Source organism: Lepus europaeus, chromosome 7 (assembly GCF_033115175.1).
Source record: "Lepus europaeus isolate LE1 chromosome 7, mLepTim1.pri, whole genome shotgun sequence".
Classification (NCBI taxonomy): domain Eukaryota; kingdom Metazoa; phylum Chordata; class Mammalia; order Lagomorpha; family Leporidae; genus Lepus; species Lepus europaeus.
The window spans coordinates 10,454,990-10,476,365 of NC_084833.1; the positions used below are offsets into that span (position 1 = coordinate 10,454,990).

Sequence of the window (21,376 nt, forward strand, 5' to 3'; positions counted from 1 at the left end):
CCAGGCCATAGCAGAGAGCTGGATTGGAAGCGGAGCAGCCGGGACTCTATAACCGGCGCCCATATGGGATGCCAGCGCCTCAGGCCAGGGCATTAACCCGCTGCGCCACAGCGCCGGCCCCCTAAAATATTATTTTAAAGGTCATCCCAATTGAGAACCATTGGATTTACATTTTTTTCCAACTCCAAAAATGTTCAAGAAACAATGTGATTTTTTGCTTGAAGCTGTTACTTGCTATTCAAATCTGGATGATCACTTTAGACAGTGTTCTTGCTCAGGGTGGGGATAACTGGGAGTCAGGGTGTTTCCAGATAAGCACGTTGTCCTTAACTTACCTGTCTACCTGGAGATCCTTCCACACTGAACGCAAGACAGAGCCGGCCACAGGCTTTATTGATGGTGATCTGATTGAGAGTTTCTTGGATATCAGCCGCCCGAAGATGCAGGAGGTTGTGGCAAACCTACAGGTGAGCTGTGCAGTGTTTGGCCATGGCCACTTGAATCCACTGTAGGGCATGGCATGCCAGGAGACGTGGAAACTCTGGGCACCTCTGCTCAGACCTAAGGTGTCAAGGGGCCCTTTGTAGTCCTTCCCTCATGGGAAGGAGGGAGATGTGGGTGAGGCACCTGGTACCCACCCTCTCCCAGGCTTTGTACTAAGATCTCTCCCCACACTAACCCCTGTCCTTCAGAAATGTGGGGACGTTTGGGCATATCTGTAATCTCTGGCCAGGCTCAAAGGTGGAAGGCAGGGTCTGCATCCAGCCAGAGGAGAGCTGTCCACAATTGTAGAGTTTGGTTTGTTGCTCGCTGAAGATGGTCCCCCTGGGAGAAATGTGTGCTGGGTGGTGGCCTGTGAGCAGACTTTGCCTCAGTTGACCTTGTTGACCTGGGCCCAACACAGGGGCTGGGTTCTGGGCAGTCGATTCTCATTGCTGTGGTGGTGGTGGCTGGGGGGCATCCCTTCCCCAGCTTCGAGAGTGCCCCGGCCCTCACAGGCCTCCCCCTCTTCTCTTGCAGTACGACGATGGCAGTGGCATGAAGCGAGAGGCCACTGCAGATGACCTGATCAAGGTTGTGGAGGAGCTGACACGGATCCATTAGCCAAGGGCAGAGGTCCCCTTTCCTGACCCCTTCCCAAGGCTTTGCCTTCCTGACCCCCTCCTCTCCCACTATTGTCTTCTTGCCCACGGGAGGCCTGTCCCTAAGCCAGCTGCCCCACAGCCATGGTTCACCTGTGTGGAAATGGGTTTCTGAGGATTCCAGTGGTTCAGCAGAGACCTGGAAATGGGCTGAAGGTGGAATATTTTCTCCCTGGATTTTTACCAGTCTCACATGATTCCAGCTGGCACCTTGGGCCACCACTGGTGTTGCCAGTTATCCTTCCAGGGAGGGATTTTTGGTTCTTTGGCTGGAAGGAAGCTGTGTGTGTGTGTGTGTGTGCGCGCGCGTGTCTCACACTCAGCATTGTCCTCTACTGTGTTTTTATTTAGATGTGGGTGTGGGGAGGTTGAGGGTAGGGGAAGAGGGTCAGGAGGGCTTCATGGTCTTTGAAGTGAGAGCTTCCTTTTACTTTCTTCTGTTGCCTCTGAGAGCATCAAGTCTGGGGGCCTGAGCACAAGACCGGGGACTGCCAGAGTGTAAACCTGGAGATGGATGGTGGGTGATCCCCAAGCCCCTAGCCCTTTTGTCTCTGGGAGCTGCCTCCTTCAGAGAGAAGGAGGTGGGGGGGCTGTGAATTGATTGTTAGTTTCTGAGTTTTACCAAATAAAGTAGAGTCTAAGACAAAAGAGATCTTTGTTTCTGCTTTCCTTCCCTCTGTCCAGCATCCTGGGTGGACCCTGCCCAGTTGTCTGCACCCTTCGGCAGTGCTTCCCCTTTCTGGCAGCCACTGCGGTCCCTTGTCCTTGCTGTTAGACGAGCTTCTCTTGAGTAGTGAGGTGCCATCTCTGTGTCTCCGTCATGTGATTGTTTCTGGGGGAATCCCAAGGATGATGGGTGTCAGAAATTCAGTTGTCTTTTTAGTCGCCCTTGACTTGAGAGTCACCATTTGATTCTCAGTGGCCTGTGCTAGTAACCTGCCGGCCTGGAGACTGTTGGGCTGCACTCCTGGCCTTGTCTTACAGCCAGCTGTATGCAGTCAGCAGCCGGCCGGCCCCCGGGCGCTGCTCCCTGGCCACCAGCTAGCTCTTCATGCACCTCCTAGCTTCCTGTAACCACATGCCCTTTGGAGTCTCATTTCATTTCCTTTGGTCTCATCAAGTGACCCTTTGGTTTGAAAATAACAGGAGCAGGGCTCATTTGGGGTTCACCCTTGTGTCTAGCAGTGCCTGTCATCTTTCAGCTCAGAGAGCTCGGGAGCCCACATTTTTAACAGACATCCAAGGGGAATAAAGGCTGCTCTGTCCCAACAGTGGAGTAAGGTCAATCCTAGACACACTGGCTGGCTCCTTTAAGGCTAGCCTTTGATATGATGTCAGGAAAATTGTGGTTTCAAGTTCAAACTGTGGTTTTGAGAGATGCTGGCTTAAAAGGAAGAGGGCAAGGAAGCATCCTGCTTGGGGTCTTCTGGAGTGGGTTTCCTTCCCTGAAGACCCTCCTTGTGTTTTGTTTCCCTTCTTTCCCCTCTTCTCCTGGGACTTCTGAGGGTGGGGGATAAGGCTCTTAAGAGAAAAAATAATCAGCATCTCAAAAACCACACTTTTTAACTTGAAACTCAACACTGTGATTTAAATTCTTAAAGTCATGGTTAGAGTTTGGAAAAGGCCTGCCCGGTGCCAGAGACCAGCTCTAATGAGGTGGGCAAGCAACGGTCTCTGGGTCGTGATTCTTTTTCACATTTAATCCTAGGTGGGAGGAGTGACCTTGAGGTGCCAAGATCAAAAAGAATGTGGTGGGCCGCTTTTGGCGGCTGTCAGTGCTGTAACTGCAGCGTGTCTGAGAGGCAGTGAGTAAAAGGTTATTTCTCACCCGTGGCTTCCGCCTTGACTTTGGAAGCTGTGGAGGGGTTGCAGTGTTTTGCTGTTTCTTGTTTCCAACGATCTTGGGTGTAATCGCTCGGGATTGAATTCCAGCAACCCTTTGGAGACTGACGTTCTGCTGCTGCACTCCCACACCCCCTCTTAAAAACCATTAATCTCTCGGGGTGAAAGGTCGGCTTTGGAGTTTAGCTGCGGCCAGCTGGGCCAGCCCCATTCCGTGGAGGCGCTGATGAGCTAGCCGCACTCCAGGCCTCTGCACGGACAGACCTTTGGGAGAATAATAGAAACACTGACTCATCAGATGACCGTTTGGAAGGGTCACAAGCCAGAGGCCGGCACTGTGCAGCCAACAACAACTTGGATCCTCCGCCCTCGGTGGAGGGTCCCTTTTGTTTACTGAGAAGCCACAAACCACAGAGGTGGGAGAGGAACACGGAGGAGCTGCCAGTGAAGGGATATGCCCAGCTAGTCCTTGAGGGTGAACAGTATGAAGTCAGACTCAGAGTCCAAACTGAGGGCCTTAGGGCTGAACAGAAAGACAAGGAAAACAAGAACCAAACTGACAGAGCACACTGTTGACGAGGGGCAAGTGGAACACCAGCAGGTTAAAGGCCTCCGGGGAGATGGAGGAATGCCAGGGGCAGTTCAGAACGTTGGAGTCACCACTAGGGGCTCACTGTGCAGGAAGGATCCAGATTGCCTCCTTATGGTGAGTGGATCTTCTCTAAGCACACAGCTGTACCTGGACTGTTCCAGCTGCTCATTGACAAATACCGAGTAAACCGGGAGAGGTGGAGGGGTGGGGCCGCCTCAGGTGTCGAGCTGAGGTGGGGACGGCCGAGGTGAACTCGAGAGGGGCAGGAGGAAGATGACACGAGGTAGGACAGCTCGGGTGTGAGAAGAAACTTCTGTGTAAATGTGTTGACTGAGTAGCTCCTAGGGCCAGAAGAAGCCTCTGTTTGACGCTGAGTAGTGTCCAGCGGTTGCAGGGGCGAGGCCAGGGGTACAACTTTTAATGACAGAGGGTCCTCGGCCATGCACCTCAGCAGGAAAGTTGCCCACTCAGCAGGTGCTTCGCGGTCGGCTTGCTGAGAGCTGGCCCACCACACTGGAGGATGGGTCAGAAACCAGCAAGGTGAGGCGCAGGCCTAAGTGAACATCTGCAAACACTCAGACACAGGTGTAGGGAGGGAGGCTGGCTCAGCAACGGGTGTTTAATCACAAAGGCCACATCAGAACGACAGCATGAAACACAGAGAGTTTCCCTTACTGCAGACTCAATGTGTCATGAACTAGCAGCATCCTGGGGTTGCCAAAAAAGCCAATGCTGTAAAAGGTTAGTCTGTAGGAAGACCAGAGTTCGGTTCCTTTGTGGTCACCAATGTTACGGACTTGAGCAGCAGGCTGAGGTGGTGAGCTGAGGGCAACCAGAGAAGCAGAACCAAAGGGGTGGTTATCTGGGAAGCAGACACTTCCTAAGGAGTCTAGATATTTTCAACTGCGCTGGGATGGTTGCCTTTTTTTTTTTTTTTTTTTTTTAATATTTATTTATTTGAAAGACTTAGAGACAGATCTACCATTCGCTGGTTGACTCCCCAAATGGCTGCCAGGCTGAAGCCAGGAGCCAGGTGCTTCTTCCAAGTCTCCCATGTGGGTGGCCCAAGCACGTGGGCCATGCAGCACTGCTGTGCCCAGGCGCATTAGCAGGGAGCTGGGTGGGAAGTGGAGCAGCCGCCATGGGATACGGGTCTTGCAGGCTGCATCTTTACTTGCAACCCCGCTCAGCCACAATCACAGCCCTTACTGGGCTGCTTTTTAACTGGAAGTGAGTTTCTCCTCTGGAAATGGTTAGGCAAAAGCTTGACCCACTGGGTCTGGCCTCAGCAATTCTCGGTGGTGCTTTTTGCTTTCTCCCAGCGGGAGAAACCGATTTCCATTCGCACTTCACTTGCTCATCACTTCCAGGCCGCCACTCCACAGCGCAGGCATCTCCGGAGGAGCCTGGGGCAGCCTGGGCCTTCCAGCTATTTCCACCCACTGCCCATGACCCTAACTGCTCCTTCAACTCCCTTCCCTACCCCCCCCCCCCCCAAACAGTGGCCCGGAGGCCGCCCACCTGCTCACCCCCACCCCGGGGTCCCCGGAGAGCCTGTGGCTTCAAGACTACTTCGTTCAGCCTGGCCCAACTATCCCCACAGACCTGCTGGACGCGCCTACACTTGCCCAGCGCGCAACGACCCTGGGTCCTGGGTTCCTATTTCCAAGATTCTCACCTCATGACAACGCAGGGGTCCCCGGCGCGGCTAGCCTTGTTCCCAGAGCCTCTCCTCCCCGCGCCACGGTCTGACGCCTTCAGCCCTTCGCAGGGAGTGTGGGCCAAGGGCGAAACCCCGCCCTCAGGGGTCCTTGATCTTTGCCCCTGCCCTGGGCTGTGCGCCTCGGGGAGCCGCACGGGTGGCGCGGTCTTTTGTGTGTTTCACTAGGAGGTGCGGGAGACACCCCCCCTCTAGCGGTCCGCAGCGGCCCCCAGCCCCTCCTCTCGCCGTCCCCAGCCCCCCTCGCAGCTCCGCGTGCCAGCTCGGGGATCGCTGGTTCGCTCCCCGCGGCGCCAGGAGGAGGGGCGAGGGCCGGCAGCCCCCTCCCCCGCGCGGCGCCGGAGCCAAGCCGAGCCGGGGACCCGCCGCTGCCGGTCATGTGGGCCGGACTGCTGCTCCGGGCCGCCTGCGTAGCGCTCCTGCTGCTGGGGGCCCTGGCCAGAGGCTACACGGGGAGGAAGCCACCCGGCCACTTCGCGGCCGAGAGGTAAGCACCCCGATCCCCTGTCCGGCCCCCCGGGGGAGCTCCACCGGCTTGGAGTGGGGAGGCGCCGAGGGGCGCTTCGGAGCCACCGGCAGACGGGCGTCGGGGCTCCCCCTGGGGCTCTATCCACGCGGACGCAGCTCTCAGGGTCCCGACAAAGAGACGGCAACTTGTGCCACTGGGCTGCTGCGTGGTCGCCCCTGCTGAGGCTGCCCTGGCCAGACCTGGGGGAGATCCCGGCGCCGGGCGAGCCGGGTGTCCAGGAGAGCAGAACTCTGGCCCGGGGCTCAGGAGTTACCACCCGGTCTCCAGATCCGCGGTCTTTTGCTCCCTAAATGTGCCCGTGGTTCTGCCTTGGCTGCGCCTGGCCGCCCTCTGGGGTCGGGGCTTGCTCTGTGCCCCAGCTCTACCCACGCCTTGGACCTTGGAGCCGCCGGGGTCCCTCTGGGTCACGCCTCGGTTCCGCCCCCGAGAGCGCGCGCGGATGGGGGCTGGGGCGTGCGCCCCTTCGCTGTCCTCGACGGCTGCCGCCCTCCCTACGTATTTTCTGCCTGGCCGCGGGCGGCGAGCGTGTGTGCGTGATGCTCGCAGCGAGGGAACACGGTGTCAGCGGGCGGCCTGGCCCTTGGCCACGTCCTCTGGGGGCGTGCGGCAGGGGCGGCCCCGCCAGGCTCACAGCTCGCAGCTGGCATGTGTGTTGCGCAGCCACCGCGGGTTCCCGCTCACATCACCTGGCCCTGTGGGTTTCACGGTCCCCGACCACCTGCCTCCTGGTCGCCGCCAGTCCACTGAGACTCCTTGGGCGCTCTAGGGGCACCTGGCCCCTGCCCGCCTGAGCATGCGATGCCACCATTGCCGATTTGGTGGCACCGCCTGTCCCTTTTCCGAGCACCCACGGAGGAGCAGGAGGTGCCGGCTGGCCCCGGCTGTGCTGCTGCCACAGTCACTCCAGCGGGGTGGGGTGGGTGGGGCAGGCCCCCACGAGGGCCCCCTTCTCCTGCGATGACTGCAGAGAGGACCAGGGCTGGAGACCCCAGGGACAGTTCTCCACTGACTTCCTGAGGTTTTTTTCTTGCCCTGGTATCCCGAGCGACCATATCCAAGTCCCTGATGCCTTTGAAACAGGGAACAGAGTGAATCTGTCTTGTCCCATGTCCCCAGCGTCTGGCACGTGCCAGGCACATCGTGGTGCTCGGTGAAGTGCCTGACTGGCCGAATGAGGTTCCCATCAGCCTCTGAACCCCATAGAACCCCGCTGAGAAAGGCTTTCTTGTCCCTGTGCCGTTGGGCCAGGTTTCCCAGTTCAGACGGCTGGATTGCAGCCCATGGGGGGAACGGGCTCTGATCATCACCTCTGTCCCCTCCAGACCTGGAGCTGTGCTGCTCCTTGCCTGGATTCCTCTCCCTTCCTCCTGCATCATCAGCTGCCCACCTCAGGCGAGATGCTGGCCTTCCTGGATGCCTCCCTGACCCTCCTCAGGGCTCCTCAGCCCCTCCCATTGTGTAACTTAGGTCATTGTCACCTGGTTTTTTTTTTTTTTCCAAGATTTATTTATTTACTTGAAAGTCAGAATTACAGAGAGAGCGAAGGAAAGGCAGAGAGAGAGATAGAGGTCTTCCATCTGCTGGTTCACTCCTCAGGTGGCCGCAACAGCCGGAGCTGTGCCGATCTGAAGCCAGGAGCCAGGAGCTTCTTCCAGCTCTTTCACGTGGGTGCAGGGGCCCAAGAGCTTGGGCCATCTTCTACTGCTTTCCCAGACAATAGCAGTGGGCTGGATTGGAGTGGAGCAGTCAGGATTTGAACCAGCTTCCATATGGGATGCTGGCACTGCAGGCGGCGGCTTTACCCGTTACGCCACAGCGCCGGCCCCTGTCACCTGGTTCTTGTCCTGACATCTTGGCACACAGCTGGATACGGGTCTGGCTTCTTCCTGTTCTGGACTCCGTTTCCGCTTGCGCTGACCCTCTTGCTTCCAACTCACCACCTCCACCCAGAGAGACGTTACCTGTGCCAGTGCCCTGTGTATGCTGCCCCCCTCCCCCGCTGTTGGCTTCCCTTCTCAACCTGTCCCTCAACCACTATCTGCTGCACCTGCTGTGTGCTAGGCCCTGCAAAGGTGCTGGGTTGGGCAAAGAAGAAGCCCTGGTCCTCGGGACACAGTGAGCAAATTGATCACTGGATGTCCCAGGAAGGAGATGCTATGGAGAGGAGTACAGCAGGTAGAAGGTGACAGGAGCTGAGACCGGGGGAGGGGAAGAGCAAGCCAAGCGTGCAAATAAGAACCTTGATAGAGGACTACAGGTGCCAAGGCCCTGAGGCAGCCATACCCGGGGCTCCTCATCCCTTGCAGAGCCCTTCTTTTGCTCTGAGGCCGCTCTCTCCTGATGGGGTGATATCTGTAGGAGGCTGGCATCTGTCCTGTCACACTTTTGTCTTTGTTCAGCTTCCAAGAGACCCTTGGCCATGCTCCTGCAAGTGTTTGTTGACTGACTTACAGACTAGCTGGGAGGCTTTCCTGTTCACCAATCCCTCCTCTCTTGCAGACGCCGACTGGGCCCCCACGTCTGCCTCTCAGGGTTTGGGAGTGGCTGCTGCCCTGGCTGGGCACCCTCCATGGGCAGTGGGCATTGCACCCTGCGTAAGTGTCTGTCCCTGAACATCCAGCCTTCTCCAGCAGCAGTGTGCGTTGCCTGGTCTGAGGGGTAGGGGGGTCTCCGGCCCCAGCCCCTCACCTGCCTTTCTCCTCCCAGCCCTCTGCTCCTTTGGCTGTGGGAGTGGTATCTGCATTGCTCCCAACGTCTGCTCCTGCCAGGATGGAGGGCACGGGGCCACCTGCCCAGGTAACTGGGGATGGGCAACGCCTGAATTTATATTGTGGTTATGTGCCAGGCACTGGGCACTTGAGATATATTCCCGCATATCATCTTCCAACAAAATGCCTACTAGGTAGGCATTTTCATGCCCATTTTATAGATGAGGAAACTGAGGCACAGAAATCATTGTCTTGCTTGGGGTCACACAGCAGGTAAGTGGTGGTACTGGATTTAAACTGAGGCCTGTTTGCCTCTAGAGCCACCCCACTCCCCCAGCAGAAGTCAGGATCGGGCCTCGGGCGGCCAGTGCTGTGTGGTGTGCGCTCACCGATGCGACACTTGTTTTAGAAGCCCATGGACCCTGTGGGGAGTATGGCTGTGACCTGACCTGTAACCATGGCGGCTGTCAGGAGGTGGCCCGCGTGTGCCCCGTGGGCTTCTTGATGACGGAGACAGCTGTGGGCATCAGATGTACAGGTGAGAGGCCTGGGAGCAGGGGGGGAGGGGAGGCCGGGAGTTGGTGTCTCCTCCTGGTCCCGCAGGAGCAAGAGCCTAGCTGAGCCAGGCCCAGCTGTGAGAGCCGGCAGGAGGACTTGCAAACAAACCAAACTTATCCCCTCTTTTACTTCCCAAGGATCGATGGAGCAGGGCCTGGCTCAGCGCCGGGCTTGCAAAGCAGGGTCATCTGGTGGCCCCTTGATAGGGAGCTTTTGAATATGGGGAGACCTGGACAGGACAAGGACAGGAGGGGCCCATGTAATGACTGCAGCCAGGGCAGTGTGAGGGTCAGGGGCCGGAGGCCTGGAAGCGGACAGGGGGTTGGGCGACCGGGAAGGCTCTTTGGGAAAACTCAGTGATTGTTTTGTAAAAGTGTTATTTGTTTGTGGTTTTAAAAAGTTCCTGCAGACAAAGTCCATTATCTTCCCCAGAGAGGTCGCCCTTGGGACCCATTGGTTGCCAGTCTTTCTGGAACTGCAAAAGTCTTTTTTAAAATTTTTTTTTTTTTGAGCTTTAGCAGTGAAATGATTTTTTGCCTCTGAATAGGAAGAGGAAAAGATAATTTCTTTTAGACCACTTGGAAAATGCAAGAGCAGAAAAGTGAGTTCCCACCTGGAGATCCTGTTACTAAAACGAAGATGCTTTTCCTTGCCCTGTTTCCTGGGGGTGTGTTTCTGAGTGTGTGTATTATGTTAGATGTTCATATGTGTGTGTTTTGCCAAACTGGATTTAGACCTTATCTGTAGTTCTTGTTCATTAGTTTTTGCTTCTTCTTCTTCTTCTTCTTCTTTTTTTTTGACAGGCAGAGTTAGTGAGAAAGAGAGAAAGGTCTTTCTTTTTCTGTTGGTTCACCCCCCAAGTGGCCACTATGGCTGGCGCATTGCAGCCGGCACACTGCGCCGATCTGAAGCCAGGAGCCAGGTGCTTTCTCCTGGTCTCCCATGTGGGTTCAGGGCCCAAGGACCTGGGCCATCCTCCACTGCACTCCCGGGCCGCAGCAGAGAGCTGGACTGGAAGAGGAGCAACCAGGACAGGACCGGCGCCCCAACCTGGGACTAGAACCTGGGGTGCCGGTGCCGCAGGCGGAGGATTAGCCTAGTGAGCCACGGTGCCGGCCTTTCTTGCTCCTTTTGATATCACTAAGTACTCCTTGCAACGTAATTTTTATTTAGTATTTAACTTGAAAGGTAGAGAGAAGAGACAGAGGCATCTCCCATCCGCTGGTTTATTCCTTACATGTCCATAACAGCCGTGGCTTGGCCAAGCCGAGGCCAGGAGCCAGGAGCCAGGAACAAAATCCAGGTCTTCCCTGTAGGTGGTAGGGACCCAATTACCTGAGCCATCACTTGCTACCTCCCAGCTACTTTTTAGCAGGAAGCTGGAATCAGGAGTGGAGCAGGGACTTGAACCCATGCACTCCAGGATGGGCTGTCGGCATTGCAAGCCATGTCTTAACTACTGCGCCAAGTGCGCCCGCCCTGATTTTTCACAGCTGTGTGTGTGATGGCTGTAATGGAGACATGCAGCTGTCTGTCATCCCTCATTAGGCCGCCTGCAGTGTCTCCTGCTGTGAACAGTGTGTAATGGCTTCTCTGATGATTTCTGAGCAGGAGAGCTGCAGGCTGAGGGTCTCCCCGGAGGAGGGGGTTGCTTGTTGTATTGTCCCTTCCCTCAACGCCTTTCACCAGCAAGTGCTTTCTACGTCTGCCTCCTGTGGCAGAGGCAAACTGGAGGAGAAACACCAAGAACAGTGTCCGTAGGACAGGGTGGCACTGGCCACAGCCACAGCCACAGCCAGTGGGATGGGGTCAGCCAGGGTGGGCTTCTTAGGGGCGGTGGGCATGTCCTGTTGGGCCTGCCCACAGGGAGAGCGAGTGGACACCAGGGGGAAGGCCGAGTAGTGGGTAAGTAGGGTGGAGGTGCCCATGGGCAGGAGGCTGAGCAGTGGGAGACTCAGGTGCAGACTGGAATGAGCTAAATGGATCTTGTGAGTCCCCTGGGGCTGTCTTGGTTCTGGGACAGGGAAGAGACACCACGCAGCAGGGTCTCCTAGCCCTCTCACCTCTCCTTAAGCCAACCTTCCTAAAAGCACTGCTTGATCCAGTTACCTGTCCAGGCCAGAGTTGGCAGGGGATGTCTTCTGCCCCTAGCCTGGTCTTATCTGATCCACCCTCTCCAGCCCTGCTCTCACTGCCTAGCCAGACAGCCTTGGTGTCATCCCCAAGCTGCCAGGAGCTATTTAAGCCATTCTCCTTGTGGGCGGCCCTCTCGCTGCTCCTGGGCTCTCACCCCATGGCTCCCTGACACTGGCCAGCCATTGCCTGGTGGGGCATGGGTCACCCCACCACACACTGGCCTCCTAGGCTGTGTCCTGGCTCCCCTGCTAGCAGATTGTGAATGTCCATGACCATCAGCAAGTCAGCACTGCCTTGGGTCACCTGTGTCCTCCATGGCCCCTGCTCCAGTCTGCTGCACACAGCCAGTGCTCTGGGGACATTTAAGTGATGGCCCTGTTGATAATATAGTCAGCCTTGCCCTCTGCCCTTTTGGGAGGCCCTGCAGGGTGGTCGGCAGGTGAGGCTATCCTCTCTCATTGCCTGATCTGCATGGGTCAAGGAGGGGTCCCTAGTCCTTCTGCCCCTTCTTGGTGACTTCCCTGGTGCCTACTGGTTGTTCCCGGGGTGTGGGTGAGGGATCCCTGCTGCTGGAGGCAGGCCCCAGTGGACAAGGGGCCTGAAGGGGGTCCTTTTTTCTCCTTGAGTTCAGCGGTGCCTAGTGGGCCATACAGGGATGCTTTCTCTCTTCCTAGACATCAATGAATGTTTGAGCTCCGCTTGTGAGGGCCACTGCGTGAACACGGAGGGCGGGTTCGTGTGCGAGTGTGGGCCGGGCATGCAGCTGTCTGCCGACCGCCACAGCTGCCAAGGTGAGCGGGCAGAGAAGGGGCCTGGCGCTAGGGGCTCCCCACACATCCTGCGTTTAACCTGTTACTCCCATGTTACAGATGAGGAAACGGAGGCTTGCCCAGGGGCGTCTGTGAGTAAGAGGTGGAGCCAGAGTTTGAATCCCAGCCTGTCCGGCTGTGCTTCTTCTTAAGTGTCATTTAATTTTTTGAGAGGCAGAAAGAGAGAAAAGGGGGTGTGTGTGGGGGGAGAAAGAATGAGAGAATCACTCTCCCAGCCACTGGTTCATTCCCCAAATGCCTGCAACAACCAGGGCTGGGCCAGGAGCCAGGAACTCCATCTGGGTCTCCCATCTAAGTGTCAGGGACCCAAGTACTTGAGCCACCTGCTGCCTCCCATTAGTAGGAATCTGGAATCAGGAGTGGAGCCAGAACACAAACCCAGGCTTTCCAATGTGGGATGTGGGTGTACCTGCCGCCTGCCCCTGGAGTCTGTTCTTAGAAGGGCACTCCTGCCTCCATGGGGGAACCCAGCCTCATGACCTTAACTAACCTTAATCACCTTCCAAAGGCCCCACCTCCAGACACCATCACACTGTGGGTAGGGCTTCCACATGCCTGGTGTGGGGACACAGTTCAGGCCACAGCATCTAGCTATCAGTCTGGTGACTGCCTCTCCCTACTCATGTGCAAACATATGAGTGTATATGCCTTGACTGATATATGATGTCACTGAAGTTTCATGGCCCAGGCACTGGACTAAGCACATTGCATGATTTTTCTCATTTCATCTTGGACTTAGCCTAGTGAAGTTCATTGTGTTTATCTCCATTTTATTGATAGCAATACTGAGGCTTGAAGAAATTAAATAACTTGCCCAAGATCATGTTACAGCCAGGATTTGAACCCAGTTGTTCTCTGCTTTTTTTAAAAATATATATATTTATTTTAAAAGCAGAGTTAGAGAGAGGGAGAGACACAGGGAGAGAAATGTTCCATTTGCTGGTTCACTCCCTAAATGGCCACAATGGCCCAGACTGGGCCAGGTGAAGTCAAGAGCCTGGAGCTTCATCCAAGTCTCCCATGTGAGTGGCAGGGACCCAAGCACTTGGGCCGTCCTCTGCTGCTTTCCCAGGCACATTACCAGGGAGCTGGATTGGAAGTGGAGCAGCTGGGTCTCGAACTGGTGTTTATGTGGGATGCTGGCATTGCAGGTGGTGGCGTAGCCCACTGGGCCACTATGCTAGCCCCTCTGCTTTTATTTTTCCCCCTCTTCACCAATTGGTCTTGAAGGTTTTTCATATCAGGGTAAGTAGATCTGCCTGTTCCTTTTAGCTACTGCTGCCTGGCACTTTTATAGTACAGTATTCCTTAGCTTATACTCTTTCCTTATTGCTGAACATGGAGATTATTGCAAATAATAACATGGAGAAAGCTCTTACGGATGAGGCACTGGGCAAGTTGACCTTTGCGGTATGAGTAGGATTTTCCAGTTGGTCAAGAGGGAAGCTGTTTCAGGCAGACATGAGAACATGGACATACTGGAGGCCTGCAAAGGCTGCAGGAATTTATGCCAGAGTGAAGGTGAGGGGCAGGGCAGGTGATGGGAAAGGCAGTCCTGGGCTGTGTTTAAAGACGGTGAGCCTGGGTGCCTTATCCTAGGATGAGGCGCCTGGGGAGGTTTAAAGCAGGGTGTGGCCTGACCGGAGGTGCCCGTGGTGAGAGCACCCTAGAGGCTGTGTGGAGGCGGCTGGCGAGGGACACAGGCACAGATGGAGACGTGCAGCAGGCTGTGACTGTGCTCCCAGCCTGGAGACGGACAGGCTGGGGCTCTGGTGTGGCCCCTGAGAGGCAGCGCTCCGGGCACAGGAGTGGCAGTGAGTGCAGTCCAGGGAGTCTTTCGGGGCTGACGGACTGGGTGTGGGAGGTAAGGCAGCCCCTCCGTGGCTCTGGACGGGGTAGGAGCTGCCTCATCAGAGAGGAAGAAGAGCCCAGATTTCCAAGACTCCGTGGGGAAGCAAACCCGAGCCTGCCCATTGCCCTCGCAGACACTGACGAGTGCTTGAGGACGCCCTGCCAGCAGAGGTGCAGGAACAGCATCGGCAGCTACAGGTGCTCCTGCCGCCCTGGCTTCCACCTGCACGGCAACCGGCACTCCTGCGTGGGTAAGGCCACGGCCACCATGGGCTCTGCACACTCAGGCTGCTGGCCAGCAAGAGGGACAGGGTTTGCCCAGGGACCTGGAAGGTCAGCAGCGGGGCCTCCTGGCGCTGTGGAGCCTGAGGAGGCTTGAGCCTTTGCTCATGGTCTGGCTGTCCCCAGGGTTGACCCCGTCGTGGATCTTGCTGGCCAGGAGCCACTTTCTTCCTGTTTGTTTCTCTTCCACTTCTCTCCCAGATACACCCCAGGGACTCCTCTCTGCTCATCTGTTTTCTTGGCTGCCTCTTTGGTAAATAAAGCACGTTATGTCTCGGTGTAGAAGGAGATCCCTGTTTGCTCAGCCCATTAGCAGAAATTTCCAGGAAGGGATTAGCATGTTTGGCTTGGTTTGGCTCATGGGTGGAAGGTGGGGTCCCCAGGGCCTGAAAAAGGCCTTGTTCCAGTGGACTTTGGTTTTTGTCCTCAAGCCTACCTTACCCAGGACAGGGAGTTTTTTTCCCTTAATTTTTAAAAATACATTTCTTTTATTTCATATATACAGTTTTTTTTAAAGACTTGTTTATTTACTTGAAAGTCAGAGAGTTACACAGAGAGAGAAGGAAAGGCAGAGAGAGACAGAGAAAGGTCTTCCATCTGCTGGTTCACTCCCCAATTGGCTGCAACGGTCGGAGCTGGGCTGATCCGAAGCCAGGAACCAGGAACCAGGAGCCTCCTCCAGGTCTCCCACGCGGGTGCAGGGGCCCAAGGACTTGGGCCATCTTCTACTGCTTTCCCAGGCCATAGCAGAGAGCTGGATCGGAAGTGGAGCAGCCGGGACTCGAACTGGCACCCATATGGGATGTTGGCACTGCAGGCGGTGGCTTTACCAGCTATGCCACAGTGCTGGCCTCTCCCTTAATTTTTAATATTTATGTATTTGAAAGGCAGAGCATCAGAGAGATAGAGATAGAGAGAGAAGGGAGAGACAATGCTTCCCTTCACTGAATCTCTCCAAATGCCCACAACAGCAGGGGCTGGGCCAGGCTGAAGCCAGGAGTCAGGAGCTCCATCCTGGTCTCCCACATGGGTGGCAGGGACCCTAGCACTTGGGCTGCCTCACAGGGTGCACATTTTCAGAGAGCTGGATCACAAATGGAGTAGCCAGGACTCAAACCTGCGCTTGCATGTGGTGGCCTAACTACACCACAAGGCTGGCCCCACAACAATTTTTTTTTTTTAATTTTTTAAAGATTTATTTATCTGAAAGGCAGAGTCACAGAGAGGCAGAAGGAGAGAGAGAGAGAGAGAAAGAGAAAGAGAAAGGTGGGAGCTGGGCTGATCCAAAGCCAGGAGCCAGGAGCTTCTTCCGGGTCCCCCACGCAGGTGCAGGGGCCCAAGGACTTGGGCCATCCTCCGCTGCTTTCCTAGCCCATAGCAGAGAGCTGGATTGGAAGTGGACAACAGAGACTTGAACCAGCACCCACGTGGGATGCCAGCACTGCAGGCGGCAATTTTACCTGCTGCGCCACAGCGCTGACTCCCGCACAGTTTTGAGACTCTTTTTTGGAAAGCAAAACAGGACAGTGGAAAGTTTGGAGATGAGATCCCCACTGGGGCTCCTCCCCACCAGCCAGCACCAAATCATTGTTGCATGGGGCTGGTTGTCGTGACACAACCATGACACACCTACCAGATGTGCCAGCCCTCCAAAGAGACCAGCACTAGGTTTCAGTCCTGCTGCCAGCTGTCTGTCACACCTGGCAAGCTCGGGCAGGGATCAACCCCATAAGAGCATGGCAGGGAGACCCTGCCCCCTGGCTTTTGGGCTAAGGGCTGGGAGGCAGCAGGGCTCTGTGGCCCAGACGGGGCAGCTGTCCTCAGTGAAGCTCTCCCACAGACATCAATGAGTGTCGGAGGCCGCTGGAGAAGCGAGTTTGTCACCACTCGTGCCACAACACCGTGGGCAGCTTCGTGTGCACCTGCCGCCCCGGCTTCAGGCTGCAAGCTGACAGAGTGTCCTGTGAAGGTAGGTGCCAAGCCCCGCCCCTCAGGCATCTGGCCCCGCCCCTGGCACCAGGCCCTGCCCTCCTAGTGCAGGGCTAGCTTCCTTCCTCGCCCACTCTTTGTGCCCCTTCCTGGCCTCTTCATCTGGCTTTTTCCCAGCAGCCTTTCTTCCTCCTTTCTCCTACTTCTTTCTTCATTCTTCTTCCCTTTTCTTTCGCTGTTTTCCCAGCTCTTCAGTTCCCCCTAAATGGGCAGTAGAGGAGCATGTGATACAGGGTCCCCTACACCTGTGTCCTGAGGTGTCAGTGGCTCTGTGCCTTCCCCCAGGGCCCCGTGAACTGTGTGTCTGTCGGCTCGTGCCCTCAGTGGGTCGTGGAGCTCTTTCCCGGTCAGCGCTGTGAGCACCCTGCCTTTTTCCCACCCTGGGTGCCTTTCCCGTCCACCTCCTCTCCTGCTTGCCCTCCTCGCCCCGGCTCAGCTTTCTCCCTGACTCTGAAGTTCTCTCTTTCCCTTGTCTCTCACCCCTGCTCTGTCTGCCTCTTTTTCTTCGCTCTTGGTTTTTCTAATTCTGTCTTTCCTACCCCCGGACAGTGGGTGTCCACAGCAGGGCAGGTGCCCTTTCCTGTTCCCAGGAATGTGTGTGTGGCCTGTTGTCCTGGCGCTGGAGAGAACCTCAGGCTAGTTCTTTGTCCCAACGCCTCCAAGGAAGCCATGGCTGGCAGGGGAGCAAGGGAGCAGGGGACTGACTCCTCACCTGTTAGGACATGGAGTTGGCGGGGGGAGCCGTGCCCCAGTGAACCCACAGGGGATGAGGTCTTGCCTGGCCCAGAGAAGTCTGGGAACTGTGGTCTCCTTTGTGGCCAGGGAGGAAGGCAAAACTGAAAGCAGCAGCATCGGCAGCCATGTCCTTCTCCTGCTTTCTCATCTCGGTCCTGTGAGCATCACCACTGCTCCAGCTGTATGGGGCTGCACCTGCTGTGTGGGCGATGAAACACCAAGAACCATCCTGGGAGCAGTGATGGAGGAGGAGCTGAGTTCTGGCTCCCCTCAGCTGGGCCTCCTCCTCCTGCTGCCTCTCTGAAGGGACCCTGTGCTTCTGTTTCAGCTTTCCCAAAAGCCGTGCTGGCCCCATCAGCAATTCTGCAGCCGAGGCAGCACCCCGCCAAGATGCTCCTACTGCTTCCGGAGGCGGGCCGGCCTGCCCTGCCTCCGGGACACAGCCCTCCTCCTGGGGCTCCAGGGTTCCCTGCCGGGGGCAGGATGACCCACCCACCATCTCCCACCTCTGCACTGCCCTCGTTCTCCCCTTCTGCCCCTCCGAAGCTGCTCCCCACCCTGACGGCCACCCCAGTGCCAACCGCCTCCCTGCTGGGGACCATCAGACCTCCCTCTTTCCTCCAGGGGGAGGCAATGGGAACACCTTCTTCACCTAGGGGCCCTGAGGCCCCACCCCTGGCAACAGGGCCCCCTTCCTGCTGGCATTTGGGAGCTGTGTATGAGTCAGGGAGCCACTGGACAGAGGCTGGGTGTTCCCAGTGCTGGTGCCAGGTGGGTGTGAGGGGTCCCTGGGACTGTCTTAGTCTAGCACGTGAGGCCTGGCAGTGGCTGTAACTCCTACTCTGCTCTCAGGATGGAAAAGTGACCTGTGGAAAGGTGAGATGTGAAGCTGCTTGTTCCCACCCGATCCCCCCCAGAGATGGGGGCTGCTGCCCATTGTGCACAGGTGAGAGCTGGCCACTTCCCTCCCTAGCCCCCTGTAGCCAAAAGGCTTGTCACCTGGATGCTCATTTAAAAAAAATATTTATTCATTTGAAAGGCAGGGAGATAGAGAGGTAGACAGAGCCATCTTCCATCCATCAGTTTACTCCCCAAATGCCTATAACAAACAGGGCTGGGCAAGGCCAAAGTCAGGAGCCAGGACCTTCACTGGAGTCTCCCACATGGGAGGCAGAGACCCAGCTACTTGAGCCACCACCTGCTGCCTCCAAGGTGTGCATTAGCAGGCAGCTGCAATTGAAAGTGGAGTCCGGGCTTGAACCTGCTCTGTTATGGGATGGGGATGTCCCAAGCAGTGTCTTACTCTCTTCACCAAAGGCCCAGCCCTCCTGTTTCTTCTTAGTGATAATTATGCCCTTTTACCTAGTTCCCAGGTGAACCTGCGTGTAAAGTCCAGGGTGCTGTGTATCTGGGGTCGCAGACCCTTCCACTTCCCTGCGGGGATCATGGTGGTCTTTCCGTCTCAGAGTGAAGGCAGCTGAGTCCCAGAGAAGTCAAGTGTCCGAGTGTCCAGAGCCACTCAGGTACCCTGAGCTGGCAGGTGTGGTTTTCAGGGCTTCTGACTGCATTTCCTGCCTTGGGGAAATGAGACGCTATGCTATCCATGAGACAGTCGTGGGTTTGTCACACCCATGTCTCCTGGACAGTTACGCACAGTTCAGGCACCTAAATCTGCCTCTACTGGGGCGTCCAGAGCAGTGAGAGAGATGCCTCCACATACCTGGAAAAGCAGAGACCGCACATTTCCTCTTCTTCCTCTGAGCCTCCACCTGCTGTTTGTCTTTCCAAGGCTGCTTTCACAGTGGCGTCATCCGCGCTGAAGGGGACGTGTTCTCACCTCCCAATGAGAACTGCACTGTCTGTGTCTGCCTGGTGAGCGTTTGCAAACCCCCAAAGCCTTGTGGGTGTTTTCTTAACCTTTGGGGGTTTCAGAGGAAGGGGGCAAGACCGTGTGTTAAAGGTGAGCTTGTCGAATGGAGGGGAAGGTTCTCAGGTTGTGGATTTTGGTTGGAATCTGCAGAATTTAAAAGACTGGGGGAAAATTGGACAAACCTGGTGGAGTTAGGGAAGTTGCTGCTGAGCAGGCAAGAGCCAACAGGCAAACAGGGTCCATTTGCGTTGCAAGGGGAATGGGTTCAACTCTTTGAGCTTCCCATGGGGATCTCTTAACTCCTGGAAGAACATTTGCCAGTATGATTAAGTCATCCGCGTATGGGTGGGAGAAGACTCATCCCCAGACCCAGCTTGTTAAGAGTGTTTTACTTTATAGCAATTCACTCCTCTAAGATAGCTATTAAGCACCCACTGTGTGTCAGGCACTGCCAGATGCTGTCACATCATGTGAGTTTGAGAACTCACTGTGTGCTTGACACATGGCTGGTACTTTTCATCTATTTTCTTTCCTTTTTTTTTAATTTAAAGACTTTTTTTAAAAGATTTATTTATTTATTTGAAAGTCAGATTTACACACAGAGAGAAGGAGAGGCAGAGAGAAAGAGGTCTTCCAACCGCTGGTTCACTCTTCAGTGGGTTGCAATGGCCGGAGCTGTGCTGATTTAAAGCCAGGAGCCAGGAGCTTCTTCCGGGTTTCCCACGTGGGTGCAGGGGCCCAAGCACTTGGGCCATCCTCCACTGCTTTCCCAGGCCATAGCAGAGAGCTGGATTGGAAAAGGAGTAGCTGGGACACAAACTGGTGCCCATATGGGATGCCGGCACTGCAGGTGGCGGCTTTACCCACTACACCACAATGCCAGCCCCAATTTAAAGACTTCTACCATTATTTTTTTTATTTGAAGGACAGAGTCAGAGAGAGAGAGAGAGAGAGAGGAAGAGAGAGAGAGAGCGAGGGAGATCTTCCATCCACTGACTAACTCCCCAAATGGCTGCAATGGCCGAGATGGGACCAGGCTGAAGCCAGGAGCCTAGAACTCCATCCAGGACTCCCTTGTGGGTAGACAAAGATTTGAACCATCTTCTGCTGCTTTCCCAGACACATTAGCAAGGGAGTTGGATCAGAAGCAGAGCAGCTAGGACTCAAACCAGCACCTGTATGGGATGCTGCCCTTGTGGGAGCACCAGTTCCTGTGCCACAATGCCGGCCCCTTTTCCTCTGTTTCTTTACTTGAGGCTCCTGCGGTTGGGATCAGCTGTGCTGTGCCTGTTCTGCAGATGGAAAGACTGAGGCTGGGAAACTGCATCGCTAGGTTTTGGCTTGGTGGTTCTGACCCCCACCCTCACAGCTGCCACCATCTGGCTGTCTTTAAAAGTGGCTCCCGTCCTGACATTGGTGGTGGAAGTTATGTTGTGAGATAAGGGGTTGTAGTCAGCTTTGGCACCCTTTCTCAAGCTGTTCCTGTGGCCAAGGCCCTCATGCCTTTTCATGTAATCCTTAGAAATCCCTGTTAGAGGCACCAGCTCCTATGCAACTCACAACTGGGAGACCAGGACTCAGAGCCTGGTGAGTGGAGGAGCGGATCCTGGAACTCAGGTCTGGCTGACTCCAAAGGCAGGGGCTTTTTGGTCTTACTTCCAACTTTTAAAATGTATTTTAAAATTTCTATCTTTTATTTTATTTCTTTATTTAAATTTTTTTTAAAGATTTATTTCTTTCAAAGTCAGAATTACAGAGAGAGGGGGAAGAGACAAGAGAGAGAGAGAGAGACAGAGATCTTTGATCCGCTGGTTCACTCCCCAGATGGCCACAACGGGCAGGGCTGGGCCAGGCTGAAGCCAGGAGCCAGTAGCTTCTTCCAGGTATCCCATGTGGGTAGCAGGTTCCCAAGTATTTGGGCCATATTCCCCTGCTTTTCCCAGGCCATCAGCAGGGAGCTGGATCTGAAGAGGAGCAGCTAGGAGACCAACCAGCTCCCATATGGGATGCTGACATTGTAGGTGGCAGCTTTACCTGCTATGCCACAATGCTGGCCCCTAAAATTTTATTTTCGTTAGAGAGAGATTTTCCATCTACTGGTTCATTTGCTGAAGCCAGCAGCCAGGATCTTCATCTGTGTCTCTCACATGGGTGACAGGGACCTGAGTACCTGAGCCGTCACCTGCTGCCTCCCACGGGGTGCATTAGCAGGAAGCTGGAATCTGGAACAGCCAGTACTTAAACTCAGTCACTCCAGTCTGGGATGTGGGCACCTCCAGGGATGTCTTAACTGTTGCAGCATGTGCCCGACCCTACATGTAATCCTTTAAGTAGTCGGCATGAGCCACTTGGTTCAACACTCAGATGCATAGGAAGATGCATGAGAGTGTCCTTCCCTGCAGGGGTAGCCCTGGTTCTTTGCTTCTCAGTCTCTTTCCAGAGCTTTGTGTGCTCGGCACATGTGCACAAGGAGAGCAGTGTGCTGTGCTCTCTGGTCTGCCCTTGCCTTTTCCTGAAATAATGTGTCTTGGAAGGCGGTGTTCTAAACCATCAGGGTGGGCATTTGGTTTAGTGGTTGAGGGGCTGCCTGGG

The 21,376-nt window shown here is 55.5% G+C and overlaps 2 protein-coding genes across 3 annotated transcripts in view; both read left to right on the forward strand.

The window, feature by feature from the left end:
- DDB1 (damage specific DNA binding protein 1) overlaps window positions 1-1,808 on the forward strand; it is a 36,156-nt gene extending 34,348 nt beyond the window's left edge. The window contains exons 26-27 of the mRNA XM_062196041.1: window positions 344-467; window positions 1,021-1,808. Coding sequence (XP_062052025.1) covers window positions 344-467; window positions 1,021-1,104 — 208 coding nt within the window. The 3' untranslated portion in view covers window positions 1,105-1,808. The remainder of the gene's footprint in view (window positions 1-343; window positions 468-1,020) is intronic.
- Window positions 1,809-5,493: 3,685 nt separating this feature from the next.
- VWCE (von Willebrand factor C and EGF domains) overlaps window positions 5,494-21,376 on the forward strand; it is a 30,093-nt gene continuing 14,210 nt past the window's right edge. For both annotated transcript variants that reach the window (XM_062196061.1, XM_062196062.1), the window contains exons 1-10: window positions 5,494-5,783; window positions 8,325-8,419; window positions 8,532-8,621; window positions 8,943-9,071; window positions 11,902-12,018; window positions 14,043-14,159; window positions 16,031-16,159; window positions 17,243-17,685; window positions 17,767-17,860; window positions 18,704-18,786. In XM_062196061.1, the coding sequence (XP_062052045.1) occupies window positions 5,674-5,783; window positions 8,325-8,419; window positions 8,532-8,621; window positions 8,943-9,071; window positions 11,902-12,018; window positions 14,043-14,159; window positions 16,031-16,159; window positions 17,243-17,685; window positions 17,767-17,860; window positions 18,704-18,786 (1,407 nt within the window). In that variant the 5' untranslated portion in view covers window positions 5,494-5,673. The remainder of the gene's footprint in view (window positions 5,784-8,324; window positions 8,420-8,531; window positions 8,622-8,942; window positions 9,072-11,901; window positions 12,019-14,042; window positions 14,160-16,030; window positions 16,160-17,242; window positions 17,686-17,766; window positions 17,861-18,703; window positions 18,787-21,376) is intronic.